This window comes from Ambystoma mexicanum, chromosome 3p (genome assembly GCF_040938575.1).
Source record: "Ambystoma mexicanum isolate Mex_15411 chromosome 3p, UKY_AmexF1_1, whole genome shotgun sequence".
Lineage (NCBI taxonomy): Eukaryota > Metazoa > Chordata > Amphibia > Caudata > Ambystomatidae > Ambystoma > Ambystoma mexicanum.
The window spans coordinates 786,839,322-786,859,277 of record NC_090925.1 but is presented as its reverse complement, the minus strand read 5'-3'; the positions used below and the strand labels follow the sequence as shown (position 1 = coordinate 786,859,277).

The following is a 19,956-nucleotide window of genomic DNA, read 5'->3' as shown; positions in this document are numbered from 1 at the left end:
AATGCCCTGGTAATTCCTCATTCAAGGAACCCAGACCCTGTACCCGGTAAGGGGGTAGCCATACCGCTAATAGCGATATGGTTACCTCCTACTTCAAAATTACCCCCTGTGCCTTCCGCTAACTTGCTATGGTGCGGTGTACGAGAGTAGAAATTGGTTAGTTGTAAAAAATACAATGGAGGTCATTATGACCTTGACAGTAGGGGGTTAACGGGGCCGGTAGAGCTGCCGGCCCCATTAACCCCCTACCGACTCATTACGAGTTCCACTCGTGGGACCCGCTAAGAATGCCTGGTTTCACCAGGCATCCTTAGCGGGTCCCGCGAGCGGTCCAGCATGCTAACAACGGGCCCATTATTAACGGCCGATGGCCAGCAAGTGGAGTGTCCTGAGTGCGGGGGAGATGAGTTCTCTGGACGAGAGTGTGAGGCGGAGCCTTGCTGCAGAATTTTCAATCCGTTGGAGCTTTCTCAGTTGGTATGTAGGTGTGCCTAGGTAGAGGGAGTTAGAGTGACCTAGGCACGGCAGAATGATGGCCATGAATGCGGAAACCCTATGGCAGTAGGAGAGATAAGGAAAGATCTGCTTGATGATGCAGAGGTGGAAGTTGCACGATCTAGAGTATGTATTGATGTGATGGTAGAGGGTCAGGTCTGAGCTAAAAGTCCATCCTAGGTTTTTGACTGAGGGGGACCCATTAGGCACGGGTCCTAACCACCTCTCTTACATCCCCATCAACGCCAAATAAGGCAACAGAAACAAACACATGATTTTTGACCTTATCTCCAACGAAAACCCTGAAATACTTTTCATCACGGAAACCTGGTTCTCTGATGACTTCCTCCCATCTGCACACAAGGCCTTCAGCCCAGGCTACTCCCTTATCACCCACAACAGAGCCAGCAGAGCAGGTGGTATTGCCATCCTCCACAAACCCTACCTCACACCCTTACAGGTGGATAAACAACCCTGCAATGATGACTGTGAATCCCTGCTAGTTCAATTTCAATCCTCTCCTTTCCCCTTCAGATTCCTACTCCCGTACAGACCCTGGGCTATATCATAACCTATACAGACTCCCTGAGTGACTTTGCATTGGTAATACTGCAATCTCACCCGACACTCACTGTTCTTGGTGGCCTAAACATCTCGTTTGACACCCCCTCTAGCCCCATGGCTGTCATCTCATTGACAACATTGAAGCCCCCAATCTGGCCCAACTCATTTAGGCCCCCCTCCAACCCTACACATTCCAGGTCACACCTAAAATGTTGTGCCAGTAAACAATGCAATGCCACATTAAATAAGTATATCCAGACTGTCTGCAAAATTGAAGGCCAGTCTAGAAATATTATAGCATTCATCTTGCTGGCTTTACCGTTATACCAGTAAATAATACCATTCTACAGTAAGCATGTATATCCAGACTCACTGCCCCAATGAAAACCACTCTAGCAATGTGTTAACACTCATGAGTCTGGCTGTACCTTTCATACCAGTACAAAATGTCATGCCACAACAATGAAACATAACTAGACTGGGTGCACCAATGTAAGCCATTCTAGCCATGTAACAACACTTGGACTTGGTACCCATACAAAATGCCATGCCAAAATAAGAATAAAAGGCCAGACTGGTGCCACCAATGTAGGCCTGTCTAGCCACGTAATAACACGTGTTTTCTTTACTTATCATGTTTGCTTTACCCTTAATGCCCAGCAAAACATCCATACCTCCAGTTGTCCCCCTAAAATTACAGACCCTTGGCCATTTCCGCCCTCACATGCAGTGCAGGCCCACACACTCATGCATCACATACACTTTCATTCATACGGATACATACAACATACATTCACTCATTCACCTGTACATTAATACAGCACTCAGACGATTCCTTGCATGCACGCATACCTAAAAACAAACATACACACATTCAAATGAAGACACATTCACACACATTCAGTCAGACAACCCCCCCTTACATGCATGCTACTAGCGCCGTGATACCGCTGGTTTGGGCCTATCAACAAATAAAATAAAGTAAATGTACGCATGCAAGCACATTACACATACAAATGAAAGCTTCACTTCCCTTACCTCCTGCTCACAGCCTCAGCATGCCGCCACATGAGACACGACCGGGTGGGCCACCCCTCGCACAGCGCGCTGACTGACAAACGAGTAGAGGACTCCTCTCCTGTCAGTCATCCCCCTGAGCAAATAGTGTAATAACGAGAGGTGGCAGGGCCAGACTTTCTACGCCGCGCCAGCCTTGCATTATTGCGCGCCATACATTTTGCGTAGCCCTAAGGGCTCAGCATTCAAAATAAAACAAATATATATATATATATATTTGGGGGACATGCCCCTGCTCGGAGGCAGGCAACACAGTCCACCTTGTAAATAAAGCAAACAAAGCACCCGGATGGACTGTCCAGCCTGCCACTGTCGTGAGAGATGTTCGTGTAGGTTCAGATTAACATTCCAGTGCACGTTTCAATTGTTCATCTAAACAGGTACACCTTTCCGATGTGGAAGTCCAGCCACTCCTCATACTGGGGCCGTTGCCCACTACCATAACAGGGGCTACAAAAAGGAAACGGAGCTACATCATAGAGATGAACTATTGGCCAACTGTGTGATGTAATCCTCTATCCTGTAGTCTGGACGTTCATGTCACAGTTCAAACAAGCAACCCTGACTGTAGGCTGGTGTGACCATCGACGGCTGAGGAAGGAAATAATGACTTCAGCTTATCTGCCACTGTTTCCTTTAATTGTAGCATCACTACCCCTGTGTCTTAAATCCCATCTTTATTATTTTGCCATAGCCCTTTGTGTTAATATTACTTTCTAGTGAAAATGCTAGAAGATTAACCAAGCTTCTGCTTGAGATGTACCATAACCAACATTTCTGAACTTGTGCGTAGGCATGGAAATGTGTGTGAACATTTTGATGCCCATCCCTAGTACCCGGGTATATCAGGTTTACCCTGGCAGGGGAAGGATGCTACCCTACGGTTGCCCTGCTTTGCAAAACAAAATGTACAGCTGTGCGTCCAACGTAGGGGTGTTGGTAGGTCTGGAAAAGATCTGGGGCTACGCCAATGTCGGGACTGTCGGGACTCGGGGCTAGCTAGCCTTTTCGGTTGTAACCCCTGAGCTTCTATCCGGGTCTACAACCAAAAGACCTGGGGCTATAGCCCTCACTGCCTCCCGCTAGCAGCACCTCTAATGCCAACACATGTTAAAATCGCATTGTCTATCGCTGCCACGGCACCCCATGTGAACGACAGCATTCTGGCCCCTGAGAACAGAGAGACAGCTTGTGTTGTACTGTTCATGCCAACTCAAAGTCAAAGCCCCTCTCTGCACAAAACCAAAGAGCTGTTGCAAAGTTCCAGTCACCACATATCTGATGTTCCTTCCATGCCTTTGCAGTTAACCTTCCACCCCCCATGACGCTTCAGAAGGTCCAGCTTCCTCTCATTGACAGCGCCATGTGCGACTCTCTGTACCACGTCAACTCTCCTCTGGACTCGAGCGTCACCATCGTTTATCCAGAAATGATCTGCGCTGGCTACAAAGATGGAGGCAAGGACTCCTGCCAAGTAAGTGACTCACATCCATCCGCATTCTAACAACACTGCATGTTCTGTCAATGCCGATTATCCAGAATGAACCTATTTCCCGCCTCATTTGTATCAATGTATGTATGCATGTATGGGATTCATAAAGTGTGAAAATAGCTGGGAAGCTGGGAAGCAACAGCGCACTCCGGTAATTGTTAGCGGCCATTTTTTGTATTTCCATTGGCCACATCTAGGACACAGAGGCTCATCACGAGTTTGCCAGTATCTCGCTGGTATTACTGGTGGCATCCCGGCAACCTGCAATATTGTTTCTGTCACTTAGTTTGACGGAATTACCAGCCGATTCCAAGTGGCGGAAATGCCAAACAAATCCACATTCCATGGAGTTGCCTAGAACTCCATGGGGGATTTAATGGTATTACCGGTTTTGCAGGCCGTAATACCTGCAGATATTTGCCAGTAGGGTGGCGGATATACCCCCAGCTCAGAGCTGGAGGTAAATCCTCCACCCTACCGGCAAACTTGTTGTTGGCCAGTCCCAAAAAATGCCAGTATATTTTATTACTCATACTTTATTTCTGGACCAGTCAACTTGTAATGAGGCTGGGCTTGGTCACAGGCCATGCCCTATGAAAACAATGGCTCTGTTTGCTGTGCATGGCATTGGCTATGCCCCAGGCCCAATTTCCCGAGACCGCCTGCAGGCAATGCCCAGTGTGGACTGTGAATATGTTTGTTTTTTTGGAACAATTTTTATTGATTTTAACAAATAAAACGGCCAAATACACCCTTCCAATAAACATCAATCATAGATTCCAATATTATAAACAGTATCCTATTATATCTACAGCTGTCCCGTTCCCTTCCTCTTCCTGAGTTTACACCACCTCACCATTTTCCACCGCTTTATCTGGGGGTGCCCTCCCCTCCGCGCCCTCCAAGGAATCATCGTCTTCTGGGCTGGTCAGGGCAGACTCAGACAGTTTTGCCACTAAGTGCCTCCAGGCTATCAATGTCACTGCTTCTTCACCCCCCCCTCTAGTGACTGCTTCACTCCACACCACCGTTTCTGCATCCACCCATTTCTGAAGGTCGCGCCACCAAACTTCTACCTTTGGTCTATTGCTTGCTTTCCAATCCATGGCGATCCTGCACTTGGCAAGTATGTAAGCCAGATCTTTGAGTTTGCTCACTTGTGCCAGCTTACGCGGCCTAGAAAACCCCCCACCATGCATGCCCACAGCGAGTCCACCTCCAGCTTAATCCCCTTCTCGGTCAAACGGTGGGCTCCCTCCCCACAGAATCACCTTATTTCCGGGAATGCCCAGAACATATGTATTATTCCTGCATTCACCTCCCCACATTTAGGACATGTTTGTGGTCCCGCATTCCTGAATCGTGCAGTCCTCTGAGGGGTCATATACGCCCTATGGGTAATATATAGCTGGATTTGTTGCAACCTCGTGTTCCTGGACACTTTTTTGTGGTATCTCTGGATACCCACCCACAACCCGTCAGTTATGGCTTCCCGGACTTCCTCCTCCCAGTCCCTTCTCAGTTGGAGCACTTCCTTCCCCACCCGTGACATCAGCAGTTCGTAAATTTGGGAGACCACATGACCTCCGTCCGATATGTTGTAAAATGTTTCTATGGCCGTGTCGGGCGGACCCTCCAGCTCTATTTCTGACCAAGTGTCTTTTATCTTCTGCATCAGTCTAGTATAAGTGATATACTGTCCCCGGTGCAGACTGGTGTCCTCCACCAGTATGTCAAACTCCACTGCCTTCCCTTCTTGCCAGACGTCCCCCAGCGTTGCTATACCAATCGGTTCCCAATGCTTCCGAATAATCCTCCTCAATTGCTCATCCACTCCATTCAGTGCCACTAGCGGCATTTGCGGGGAACATGGGATCCAACAAGCCCTTTGCCAAATCTCCCACCCCAGGTCTAGCATTCTTGTCCTCCCTACTTGCTGTAATTTCGGCTATCATATCCACTCTTTTAAAAAAAAAGGGACACATTCAGCCCTCAACAATCTGGACTCTGATGTGGAGTCTTCCGATAACAACCTAACTACATATTGTAGCTGGTTAGCCAGGTAGTAAATCTTGAAGTTGGGCAATTTGGTCATACATGTTTTGCAGTTTCCATAGTGCTAGTCTGTTTCTAGTGTTGTGCCATATGAACCCTCTGCATATACTCTGGAGTTTAACAAAGAATCGCTTAGGTTCTGAAAGCCCAAGATAAAATTAAATCCGAGACATCAGTGACCTCGCCCTCTATGCCCACCGAGACATACTATGCTTCTGCACAATCACCCCAAACTCAGTTCAGCTTTACATCTAGCAGAGATGCTTTATCAGGTTCCACTTTGGATTTTTCCTTCACAGCATCCTCTGTGGCTGATATCCTTAATATTCTGAAGTCAATGCACCCCACCAATTGCCCCGGCGAACTACTCCCGTCCAAATTCATCCTGGAATATAAGGAGCTTTTTGCTCCTTTTCTTTGTAGATTCGCAAATGCCTCCTTTAGAACAGGCGTAATTCCCAAAACCATAAAAAACGTAGCAGTCTCACCTCTGCTGAAGAAAGCAGGCCTTGACCCCACGGATGCGGCCAACTTAAGGCCTATCACAAATACCCTGTTTTTTTTTAAATTTATCGATAAGATAGCTACTATCCAGCTTCAAGCCCACGTCCAGATGGCTGGCATCTTGCACCCTAAGCAATCTGGATTCAGAAGCAACCACGGCACTGAAAGTGCGCTCCTGGACTTGCAGACGCATATGCTCTCAAGACTGGATAGTAGCAAGTCAGGGCTGCTGATGTTGTTAGACCTATCGGCAGCCTTTGACTTGCTTGACCACAAAATTTTACTTAACAGAATGAAGTCTGTTGGGGGTCTTTCTGAGAATGCTACCACTTGGTTGAGAGCATTTCTTGAGGGTCGTCAGTCACGGGTACATTGGGGAGACAGCTCTTCTGGGCCACAAACCATTACTTGTGGCGTGCCCCAGGGGGCTTGTCTATCTCCATTGCTGTTTAATATATACATCTTCCCTCTCTGCTACGACTTAGGTCTCTTACAGACCTTCTTTTGTAACTACGCAGATGATTTCCAACTGGTTCTTAACATCACTGGAGATTATGACTTAGATCAAGGCGCAATAAACATAGTCTACCAATCGATAAAACAATGGATGTCCACCAATTGGTTATGCCTGAACGCTATGAAGACAGAGCTTATGATTTTTGGCTCACGACAGGCACAAACTAAGCTGGGACAAGAGTACGTGGGTTTCACTATCGATGGTAGTTTTATCAATACGGTTCGGAAAGTGAAAACTTTGGGTACATATATGAATAGCGAAGTCGACTGCCAAGCCCATGTCGCAGCTATTACTATCAGTACCAATTACTACCTTAAAGTGCTTAGGCAAATCGCTCCTCTAGTCTCGGTCGAGAATCGCACGAAACTTGTGAGAGACGTTATTTTGCCTCGCATTGATTATTGCAATGCACTCTTGGGTGGAGCAAGCAATGCAGACATCCAAGAGTTACAAAAAATCCAAAATAAGGCCATTCGCGTCATTTTTAAAATGAAGTACTCCGAACCCACATCGATAGCCAGAAAAAAATTACACTGGCTCCCGGTAAAAAATAGAATCCAATTTAAATTGATGACCACATGCCACAAATGTATCTTTGGCAGCGCTCCGGCATACCTTAAAGATATCATTGGCATTTACCAGCCGAAGAGAAATCTCAGGTCAGCAGACGCCAATCTCCTTATACAACATCGAGTGAAACGCACCCGAGGTACGGGTAGAGCCTTCCACCTCCAAGGAGCTAAAGCATGGAATGCTCTGCCAACATTCTTGCGTAAAACTTCAGACCTCCTTACTTTCCGCAAACAACTAAAAACCTATCTCTTTCTTTTAGAGTAATCCCGTGGTAGTTCTTGCTACAGTATTCTGCTCTCGGCGTCTGGATGCCTACGGGCTTTGACGCGGTACAAATATATTAACATAACATAACATAACAGGTATCATATATGGTATATTCACAAAGAAGTGCAATAACCTAGACAGCACCACTATCATCAACAATGCCACTCTCCCCATCATAGTCAAAGGGAGCTTGGCCCAGAACGTCATGCTGTTTTCAATATTAGCCACCGCCCTCTCTGTGTTATGTCTATATTCGGCCTCTACCGTATTATATAGATCGATCCCCGGGTATCTAAAGGTCTTGGTCTCCCATTGTATTTGTAATAACGGCAGTTCCTCCCATGGTATCCCTTTATATCTACCTAGGGGAAATATGCATGATTGATTGGGATTCACTGTTATGCCCGACAACACTGCATACCTCCTCAGTACTTCGAAAACATATTGTAGGTTCTCCTCCGGGGTATCTTAAATACAGCAGCATGTCGTCAGCATACATTGATATCAGGTGTTGCCCTCCTTGCTGATGCCCAGCTCTCCATATTGGTGCCTCAGGTATATAGCCAGGGGTTCTAGTGCTAAAATAAACAGCATCGGGGACCATGGGCATCCCTTTCTAGTACCCATGCTGAGCTGCCATAGATCTGAGATGGTCGCTCCCGTCTTAACTCGGGCCAGTGGTGCGCTGTACAGCAGTTGCACCGACCGCAAATACGTGGGCCCAACCCCATATTCCTTCAAGGCCGCCATCAGCCGAGGCCATTTAACAGAGTCAAAGGCCTTCACTGCTTCTAGTGAAATTATTGCAACCTCCTTTGGGTCTGTTTCCATATGTCCTATGACGGGATGGAGCCTTCTAAGATTGTCGGATATGCTTCTGCACAGGACATACCCGGTCTGATCGGGTTGTGTACGTTTATTGATAACTTGTCTCAGCCTATTTGCCAACACCGCCGTGAGTATCTTGCTATCTTGATTAAGCATGGATAGCGGTCTAAATGACCCACAGTCCGTGCACGGTTTGTTAGGCTTAAGAAGTGGCATTATAATCGCCTCCCTTAGAGATTCCGGCAGCATCCCTCTCTACCAGCGCTTCATTCAGCATTGCCAACAGCGGGGGAGGAACTCCGCTTTGTACGTTTTATAAAACTCTCTAGGAGGTCCGTCCGCCCCTGGAGCCTTACTAGTAGGCAAAAGCTTGATCACTGCTTCTAGTTCTTATAACGTAATCAAAGCCTCTAGGCTCTCTCTCTCCGTAGTCCCCAGTTTAGGAAGGCCAATCTCTTCCAGTGTTTCTATCACATCAATCTCCTCACCCTCTCCAACATCCTTGTACAGTTGCTGATAAAACTCTAGGAAGCCTTTGTTTACTCCTTCTTAAGTGTCCAGTATTTGTCCATCCATTCCCCGTACTGCTATAATTGTTTGCCTGGGTGTCCCACTCTTATATAACCAGGCTAACTGCCTGCCCGGTTTATCTCCCCCTGCATGCTGTCATTCCACGTATCTTTTATAGTTCAGGTTACATAATCTCTCCCAATACTCCCCACAATCCTGTTGTAATTGTTTCATAGCATCAGCTTCCTCAGGGGAATGCCTGCTCTTACGCATAATTGTCTCTAGTTTTTTTTCCGCTGCATGTAGCTCCTGTATTATTCCACCCTGTAGAGCTTTGGATTTAGATATTGCTGCTCCCCTCATTACTACCTTAAATACCTCTCATAATGTGCCAGCCGAATCTACACTCCCAGTGTTATGTTCAAAGTATTCCACTATTTCCTTTTTCAGATCCTCCCTGAACACTGTATCTTTCAAAGCTTCAGCCCTAAGTTTCCATGTCGGGATCCGTGTTCTGGGTGGTGTGTATTGCCATGTTATAACCAGTGGCGAGTGGTCAGAGAGGACTCTCGCTTTATATTACGAACTCACTAGTTCCCCTGTCAACTCCGGTGCAGCAAATATGTAACCTAACCACGTGTATAGGTTATGTGGGGCTGAATAGTGAGAATAGTGCCTGTCTTGTGGGTGGTGCATCCTCTATATATCCACTAGATTAAAATCTCTCATTACAGTCCCTAGGGCTTTAGCTGCCGGGGTAGGCTTTCCCAATTTCTTGTCTGATCTGTCCACCCTTGGGTCTAACGTGCAATTAAAGACCCCTCCCCATATAACTGCCTCACCAATGTATGGGCTGACCTTGTTGTATAAGGTCCTAAAATAGCCCGTACCATCTTGGTTTGGCGTGTACTTGTTAATAATGCTCAGCTCTCTATTTTCCACTAATCCCTTTATGAGCACCATCCTCCCATCTGACTCTATGGTAGACTGTAACAGCTTAAAGGGGATGTGTGGTGCTATCCATGTAATAACCCCTCTGATGTACGCCGAATATGTTGCTCCTATGGTGGTCCCTCTTCATTTCCTCCCCACTACTTCTTGTTTTTCTTTCGTTAGGTGAGTTTCTTGTAATAAAGCAATGTCAATTCTCTGTCCCTTCAAATACATCATGACCTTATTCCTCTTCAAATAACTATTGAGCCCCCTGAAATTCCAGGTCCCTATCTTAAGATCCCCCATGTGCTGTGATATATAGGTATAAGCTTGCTCCCTAATCTTTAACACCTCTTCAGACTCCCCCACTGCCCCTCCACCCCCCCTACCTGTCCCCAATTGGTGTCCTCCTCCCCCCTCCTGACCCATCCCAAACTGAACTACCCCAACTCCCCCACACTCCCTCCCAAACTTTCCCCAACTGTTGCCCAGCTCCCTCCCTGGATCTCAGGCTACTCCGCATCTAGCCCCTTTCCGGTGATACCGATACACGGAGCTCAGCAGGGGGATACCGTACTACTAGTACCCCGTCTAAACTACCAATGGGGGATGATAATATGTCTCCTGGTGCTGCCTATCTAAGCGGCACCTGTTTCTCCTGTGGTGAGCTAACGGTATGTTGCATAGTTTTTCTCTCTCCCCATCCTTGTGCCACCTCTCCCGCTATTCTCATTATATGCTGTGTTATATTCAAGTCCCAGAGTCAATTTCCTACACAACATAACAGCAGGTAAATCATAAGTTCACTTATCCATTCTGCCCTCTGTCTGGTCATCTGTTCCTGCTGGACAGTTCTGTGCGTCCAACCCCTCTGCTACATCCTCGGGAGTCTCAAAAACTAGGGCCTTGTTCTTGTGAAACACCTTCATCTTCGCTAGGTACATTAGCATGTATTTGGAGCCCGCTTTGCGTAGCAGCCTTTTGACCACCATATAAGTTAGTCGCCGTCTCTGTACCAAGAAGGTGTAATCTGGGTACGCTATGATGGTCGCAGACGCTCTGTGTATTGTTCCCCCTTTCCAAAAGTGCTCCAAGATCTTCTCTCTGTCTCTGTTGTTCAATATCTTGGCAATGATCGACCGTGGGGGGGCTCCCGGTGGTGGCTTCCTGACCAAGGCTCTGTGCGCTCTCTCCACTGCGAACCCCTGGGTGAGCAATTCTCCCTTAATTTCCTGTAACAGCATGGTCTCAACATAGTAAGTCGGGTCTGCTCCTTCTTCTCCCTCCGGGAGCCCCACAATTCGTACGTTGTTCCTGCATGCACGCCCTTCTGCTTCTTCCACCCTGTTCTCCAAGTTGCGCACCTGTTGTTGTAGTATATGAACCTCCTCGGTATTCGCAGTGCAGGTAGCTGTGTTGGCCTTCACTTCTGTTTCCAATCTGCTTGTGCGTTCTGTCAGCGCCCTCACATCTTGCTGCAGCAGATTAACGTCCACACTTACAGCATCTATCGTACGTTCCAACGAGGTCTTTAGTTCAGCTATAGCAGCGGCAAGCTTATATCCCCATGATGCCTTCAAGTCTCAATCGCCTCCAGGATCTGTTGGTCATTTCGTGCCGGGATCACTTCACCCTGCGTATTCTGTCCCTTGTTTTTAACAGCCCCCATTGTTAGTGGCGATTTGGCAAACTCTTCCATTGTTTGCTGCTTCCCCTTTACTTTAGTCAGCTTACAGGCTTTGTCAATTCCGGGAGTGGACTCTCCTCTTTTCTAGCCAGCTTCCTCTCTTCCTCGTACTCCTGGTTCGCGGCCAGTGCCACTGTAGTTCAGCTCACTTTCATAATCTATTTCCTTCTCGTGTAGGGTTCCCTCGCTTTACCTATTGGGGTTGCATATACAGTTAATTCCAGCTGCGTTGTTTCCGGGGGGGGGGCAATGTTCCAATCCCTGCGGCTGATACAAACGTCTCCTGCTGACGATCTCTGCTCAATTGGCTCTAGCTCTGCCAGGTCCCTCCACACCACATCCTCTCCTATGTCGCTGCTTCCTATCTTGTAGACCATGCAGGCCTTCTCTTGCCTCCGAGGTGCCCAAGGAAGGAGTACAGCTCACAGTGTGCTTCGTGTCTATTACCTAAAAGCTGGCATCCACGCCTGTTCAGTCCCAGTGTTCTCAATCATGCGCAGGTGGGTTGCAGCACCCAAAGCTTCTGCTGTGCGAGCACTGTGGGTGATTTTATACTGTTTGCGTGTCCTGCGGTGCCCTCCGGCCGTTTTGCACATTGAGCATTTTACTGTGGCCCAGTGAAGACGGGAATCCGCTTCACACTTTCAGTGCTAGTCAGATCCTGTTATTGGCCGTTCTGGTCTGCCTCTGATGCTCATGTTTCCGGCTGTTTTAGTCCTGGTGTGCAGTGCCGAGACACTTCAAGTGTCCGGGCCTCCGAGGTGGGTCTGTGCACAATTCTATGCCCGTGTCCTGCTCTCCTGTATATTGGGAAGCGTTATTGTTTGCTCCTGAAATCACGTCACAGTTCTTCTGCTGCAGCACTTTCTTCCGGCCAATTTGGCATCACCACCCCAGCAGTGACGCAGATTCTGTGTCTCTTTATCTGCAGTGTACCCGATCCCTCGATGGGCTCGTTTGTGTTGTATTTTACCCTGTTTCCAACGTGCGCAGGGTTCCCTGGAGCTCCAGATCCTCATCAATTTCAATCACCCTGAGGCTTGGGATGTGTCTATTTTCGATTGCACCTGTCGGGCCACCAGTATAGTCATATCTCCTCGTAAACCGTTCACACCTCTTTTTTACAATGTCTCATTGTCTACGTTCCCATGGGCTTCACTCGCATCTGCCACACTTCAGCCCCAGTGCTAGCTCAACAGTAGTTTGTGCCTCGCATGAAGTGTGCTGCTGTCCCTGTTCACCAGCGTGATATGATCCACTGGCACCAACTCAAGCCACTATAGTGGTGTCTTACCAGTGGAGTAACTTTGCTGAAAATTTTGGGGAGGACATGACATCTAAAGAAAATAGTGTGCCATGAAAGTTGGGGGGGGGACAAAAACCCCTGTTACCCCGCTAAAATTATGCCCATGTGTCTGACCGTGCCTCTCGTACCATGCTCCGTTCCTTCTGTTACACAGGCTTCACCGGGCCACTCCACGGTTCGCTGTACACGGCCGTGCAGATCCGGTGGTCCTTTCTCCTCCCGCTGGGAGCTAGGGAGCGCCCCAAGCTGTGCAGTAGCCTTGCGCCTCTGCGCTATGTCCTTGGGGTGTGCTTTCCTCAACCTTCTGTGCCAGCCCGCATGTGTCCCATTACGCCGTGAGCGCTTGTGTGCTTTTAGGTGCTTTTACAATAGCCTGCCGTGGGTCGTTAGTACTTTAATCCTTGTACTCGTTTACCGGTTTCAGAAGCTCCATTTCACTTCTCTTTTTTGCGTCTGACCACAGGGGCACTCAGCGGCTGTGCGTTAGCCTTTCCACGTTGATACACTGTATCGCTAATCATAGAGATTGTGCCCCCGCTAGGCAACGTTCTTTCTGTGTTAAGAGCTAATAGCTGCGGACATTCAATACCGTACCGCAGCCCATCACCTTTGCCATTTTCCCAGTTCACTGCCTCGTCCTTTGTCTCAGAGCGGGCACCATTTTCGCTCTACCTAGACAAGCCTCCTCCTCTGCATCTCCCGTTAACTGTAGTGCTGTATTTAAGCCTCAGATCCGTCCATGAATATCATCTTCATATTTCAGGCCCCATCACGCACCGGTAGTGTCCTGTTGCTGCGCGGGTGCACCCGTAAAGCTGCAGGATGTTAAAGGATCAGCAGGAGACACGATAGGAAACAACTTATCCCATGGCTCCCAAGCCACTCCCCCTTCTTCTTCTTCTTCTTCTTAATTACGGAATGCGTGGACGGACCCACGCATGCGCTTCCCCATCCAATAGGATGATGTGCACCAACCCACCAATCAACACATAGCCCACATAAACTCACAACTCCTCCCACCGCCCCGTCTGTCTCACAAAATCCAACAACACACTGCTCCTCCTCCTGCCTCTCACCCAGTCACCTCCCAGCAAAGCCTTCCCACTCATCTCAGCCACACCCAGCGCAGACAACCAAACCCTCATCAATTCTCTCTCCACAACATGTCTCTCATACCTAAGCAAAAAATGTCCCACAGTCTCAGGCACCCCACACACTGCACAGTCCGTTGACTCACGCTTCCCCACTCGATACAGACAGTCATTTAGCCCCACATGCCCTATCAACCGATTCAGCATCACCTCCTCCCCCCTCCTCCATTCCAGAATTCCCGCATCCACCTTCACTGACACTTTCCCACGGACACCAAACATCCACCTGCCCTTGACCCCACTCACCCACCTCTCCTGCCACTCATCCATGACCCGTCTCACCACCACAGCCTTCACCTCATCCACACTCAAAGGCAACCTCACATCAACCGTTCCCCTCCTCATACCTTCATCCGCCGCCAGATCCACTTGTGAATACGTTAGGGTGCATCACTGAAAAACAAAATAATTCACTGAAAACCTTGAAGTAACGGTTAATTTTATGTAAGAAAGACCTTTGAAATACACTGGAGAAACCTCCTTGTACTTCAGTCTCCCCTATAAGCAAACAGCCAGTTCTACACCAAAGAGCTGAAAGTAGGGTAAAAAATCTTAGGGGTAAGTTAACATCCCGAGGTCTGTATTTGCCCAAAATAGGCACATTTAAATTGGCACAGCTTTTAGATTGAAAAGACTGGTGCCTGCCTAGGAAATATATGCATACTTTTAGCCCTTTCTTTTGGGGGTTAATGGCTACAGTGGACTAGCAGATAGCAGGGGAGCTGAACCCCCGAAAATGAGCACTTAAGGACAGCTATTAAGTAGATTGGGTCTGGGTCATTTCTTCACAGAATGAAGGTGATTTACCCGCTGATTGGATGGCTTACATCCAAAGTGAGGAAGGGACTTATTTACTTGCAGACAGCAGGTTATTTGGAAATGAAACCAACGGGCGTGTTACCTACAATATGCAGACATACATGCCCACCCGAGACAGTACTGAAAGAACCAAAATATATGTTTTCAGGGTGGCCCCTGTCAAAGCCACCTGCCCCTCATTTAGGCCACGCTCAGCAGCATTTGGCCATGGCCCCTTTCCAGAGCCACCACCCCCTGATTTGCTTTCCCACTTAAAGCACTGGGAGAAATTAATAATACAATATGGTCATTAAATTGAGTGAGCATCACATTTCCGTTGGATCAAAACATGATGGCAGCGGATGCTTATAATTAGGCTGCCCCGGCCATTAGAAGGGAAATCTGGGCAAACTGTGTCCACAACACTGTTAAATACCCTCTGCATTGGCTATACATTTTTTAAAAAATATTTTATTAATTCACTCATAATGACAGTTTTCAATCACATTACAACCAGTACTGTTCTGCTTCTGTTGCTTCCGCAGTTTGTGTTACGGTCACCTGACTCCCACGGAGGCGCTGACCTGGTTTGCGCTGCTGTGACCTCGTCTAAGGTGATGCGCAGGGTTCGGAAGACGAACTGGACCGGGCCCCCAAATCTGGCTTGTCTGGCTCGCAGAAGTATCCTTCTGTAGGCGAAAATAGGGGATTAACTGTCTGCGGGGTAATGCAATCGGCCTCCCACTTTCCCCTCTCACCATCCTTGAAACCCTTCTGTGATTTCTCGTAGCGTCTTACCTTAGGGTCTGGAAGGATGAGCTCTCCATCCTGCTTCTGATGCAGGGGCGCGTTGGTATCCAGTTACTTCACTGGATTTTCGGATTGGTGAGAACCAAACTTGCTTGGCTTCCAGGTAAGTTTTTTGATAAGAGGTTCCCCTGGTGTCCATGCATTAATGTACTAATGCCAGTGTCTTTTTCCCCATCGGGGCCGGGGTACGGAATGCCGGGGAACAGGCACCGACCCGAGATGAGAGGTGAAATCCTTGTAGAAATCAGGTAAGTCTTTAATGAGCATTTTTTGGTAATGTCTTTTCATTCGCTCATTAACGCTGATGTCTCTTTTTCCCCTTAGGGGCCGGGGTCCGGAAATGCCAGGATGCGGCGCGGACCCGAAATGAAGAGGGAATGAATCAACAGGTAAGTCTTAACATGGAGATTTAGCTTTCCTTATTCCCTTCTCTCTCTCACCTTTTGTTCTGGTCTTTTTCTCCCTAGGCGCTGGGGCGTGACTGCGAATCCGGATGATCGCTGCTGAACATGGAGGCGCCCTGTAAAGGTGAGTGGAATGCGGCGCTGCAGCGATCGACGCGATGAGCTTTTAAATTAAAGTCTTCCGTTTCAGGATTGTCGGCGAGATGTCTCCAGGATGCGGATTTAGCAGGTAAGGACTTTTCCTTCTTCTGTTCTCTTCTTCTCTTCCTTTGCAGGTGATCCAGGATGCTGGCAGGCGTAGCAGAAGTCAGGATGTAGGAGCAGACACGGTGAGCGTCCAGCTGCTAGATGCAGAACAACGTGAAGCATGTGTGGCTGTTCGGGTGGGGTTTAAATAGCCTTGGAAGAAGTTCCAGGTATGTATCCTTCCTCCAATCAGGTATGTATCCTTCCCCGACCACGCCCGGATGGTAAATAGTCCCACAGGTAAAGTAGTTCCTTTCAGGCCTCAAGGAGGCCGGGATCCTGCAGCATGGTCTGCATCAGTTAAGTGCACCCAAGTATTCCCATAATGAGCCTGGCGCCCATGGCGCCAGGACTGATGTCTTTTATGAGCCTGGCGCCATAGGCGCCAGGACACTGTCCAAAGGGCCCCTATATGGGGTTGCTGGGTCCTTCCTTGGGGACTGGATGTCCGCTTTCGGGGACGCCGGGCTTGAACCGGCTCCCCGGGAGCGGGCATCATGACAGCACTCCCCCCCAAGGCCCCTCCCAAGGTTGTTCCCTCCGGGGGTTTTGGTTTGTCTGGGAAGAGTCGGTGGAATTTCCTGACTAATCGAGGTGCATGCACATGGTCGCTGGGTTCCCACGACCTCTCCTGAGGTCCGTACCCCTTCCAATCAATTAGGTAGAACAGTTTTGACCTAAACATTTTTGAGTCTAAAATGTTCTTCACTTCGAATTCGGGCTCCCCATCTATTAGAATAGGTTCTGGAGGTTTGAGTAGTCGGGTTCCGGGTACCACTGGTTTCAGAAGTGACACATGAAAAACAGGGTGAATTCGCATACTAGCTGGTAAATCAAGTTTAACAGCCACTGGGTTAATTATTGCCATAATAGAATAAGGTCCCAGATATTTTGGGTTAAAAGTTCGAGGCCCTTTGAGTGGTAAATGTCTGGTAGCTAACCACACTTGATCCCCAATCTGATACGGAGGTGCTTCACTCCGATGTAGATCAGCATTCTCCTTGTATTTTCTCTTGGCTTGTTGTAAATGCGTAGTTGCCTCTTTGAAGGCTTGGGTCATTGTAGAATGCAGATGTTCTACTGCAGGCATTCCGAGGTTCTGAGGTGAGTCAAGGTTTGAGGTTTGAGGGTGATGCCCAAACAAAGTATAAAAAGGACTGTGGCCAGTTCCACAGTGCACCAAATTATTATATGCGTATTCGGCTATCCAAAGAATGTCTTTCCAGTTGCTTTCAGATTGCTGTGACATACACCGTAAGTACTGTTCAAGGGTCTGATTTGTCCTCTCGGTCTGACCATCGGTATGAGGGTGGTGACTGGTCGATAATCTTACGTCGATCTGCGCCATTTGACAACATTTGCGCCAGAAGTGGGAAATTAATTGGCTTCCCCGGTCAGAGATTAGTGTAGATGGGAATCCATGTAGCCGAACAATATTTTTGAGGAATTCTTTGGCTAGGACAGAAGCTGAAGGTAAACCTTTCAAAGGAATAAAGTGGGCCATTTTGGAAAACAAATCCACAATTACCAGAATAGTATTGTACCACGAACAAGGAGGCAGGTCCGTAATAAAATCCATTGATAGGGTGTGCCACGGTGCTGGTGGTATGTCTAGAGGTTGAAGGAGACCGGCTGGTCTTTTCTTTTGACTTTTATTTTGGGCGCAAACACCACAGGACATCACAAAAGATTTAACATCTTTTCGCCAAGAGGGCCACCAAAATTGTCATTTCACCTTTTCCTCTGTCTTGGCAATACCGGGGTGTCCCTCTATTAATGTATCATGATAACCGGAAATAACTAGTTTGTGTAATTCCTTATGTGGCAGGAATAAGCGTCCTTGGAAATAAGGTAAACCATTATCTATGGTAAAGTCTGATCCCTTTTGTATCCATTCCTGTAAGGTTGTAGGGTCCAGGAGTTGTTTCACTCTGGCTTGAATGTCTTCAAGCGTCTGTCACAAAGTCATGCCTAGAATCCTCTGTTCGGGAATTATTGGTACTGGTTCTGAGTTTGTATCTGATTCTCCCATTCCAATTCGGGATAAGGCGTCTGCTTTGCCATTCTTGCAGCCAGGTCGATAGGTAATCACGAAATCAAATTCAGCGAAAAACAAAGCCCATCGGAGCTGCCATGATGACTGAGCCTTGGCGGTTTTTAAATACTGTAAATTCCGGTGATCAGTGATCACTGTGATGGTATGTCAAGCGCCAAGCAGATAATGCCGCCAGGCTTTAAAAGCGGACTTAATGGCTAACACTTCTTTGTCCGTGATTGCATAATTAACCTCGGGTGCCGAGAATTTTCTGGACCAAAATGCTACGGGATGCAGTTGGTTGGTTTCGGGATCTCTTTGGGACAGGACAGCTCCCATGGCTAGGCTGAATGCGTCAGTCTCGACGACATAAGGGAGATCTGGACGCGGGTGTTTCAATATAGGTGCGGAGGTAAACTTAGCTTTTAAATCCTGAAAGGCCTGCTCGGCTTCTTCAGACCATTCAAAATGTTTATTTTTCCTCAAGAGTGCAGTAATGGGTTGTACCACGCGTGAAAATTCTGGGATAAACCTGCGATAGAAATTGGCAAAGCCGAGCATGCTTTGAACCCCTTTTACAGAGCTAGGTGATGGGCATTTGAGGATGGCATCCACTTTTCTTGAGTCCATTCGGACTCCTTTGGGTGTCAGGATGAAACCTAGACATTCGACTTCTGTGGTATGGAAAACACATTTCTCCAATTTAGCAAATAGTTTGTGTTGGCGCAGTTTTTCAAGTACTGCCCTGACGTGTTTTCTGTGATCAGATTCCGAAGAGGAGTACACCAGAATGTCATCGATATATACGACAACACAAACATCGATGAGTTCCCGAAGGACATCATTCATGAAGTATTGGAAGGCAGCCGGCGTGTTACACAATCCAGAAGGCATCACCTGGTACTCGAATAATCCGTATTTAGTACAGAAGGCAGTTTTCCATTCGTCGCCTTCTTTAACTCGTACCAGATGATAAGCCCCCCGGGAGATCTAACTTGGTGTATATGCAAGCGTCCTTCACCTGGTGAAGGAGTTCAGTGATCAGAGGCAGAGGATAACGGTTTTTAACCGTTATCTGGTTCAATGCGCGGTAATCGATACAAGTTCTAAGGTCGCCTTCTTTTTTGGGCACGAAGAACAAAGCCGAGGATGCCGGGGACTTTGACGGGCGAATAAAACCATTAGCTAGGTATTGATCCAAATATTGTCTCAAATGCAGATTCTCAGGTTCGATAAGGGCATAAATCCTGCTACAAGGGGGTTGTGCACCGGGCACCAGATCGATTTGGCAATCGTACGATCTGTGAGGAGGTAACGTGTTGGCCTGTTCCTTTTGGAAGACGTCCTGAAAGTCTTGGTATTCCGGAGGTAGTTGCATGGAGGCAGAGGTTACAGATGCTAGATTAATCTTCAGGTTTTCTGGGTAGCAGGTTTGTGTACAATCCGGGAAGGTTATTCTCTTAGCTCGCCAATCAATTCGAGGATTATGTGTCTCTAACCAAGGGATTCCAAAAATAACCTGAAACTGTGGAGCCTTGATTACATCAAACACAACACCCTCCCGATGGCCGTCGGGACCAATAAGAGTCACCTCAGTAGTGGAATGTGTTACCGGTCCAGAGGCAATTTCAGTTCCATCGACTGTGGTGATGACATCTTTGCTGGTTTTAGGACGGAGAGGGAGGTTAATCCTAGAGACCAATT

General features: G+C 47.8%; 1 protein-coding gene across 1 annotated transcript in view; it reads left to right on the top strand.

Annotated features, from left to right (window-relative positions):
- The window catches only part of LOC138580876 (serine protease 33-like), a 122,981-nt gene that overhangs the window by 84,247 nt on the left and 18,778 nt on the right, over nucleotides 1-19,956 (top strand). The window contains exon 5 of the mRNA XM_069651766.1: nucleotides 3,441-3,610. Coding sequence (XP_069507867.1) covers nucleotides 3,441-3,610 — 170 coding nt within the window. The remainder of the gene's footprint in view (nucleotides 1-3,440; nucleotides 3,611-19,956) is intronic.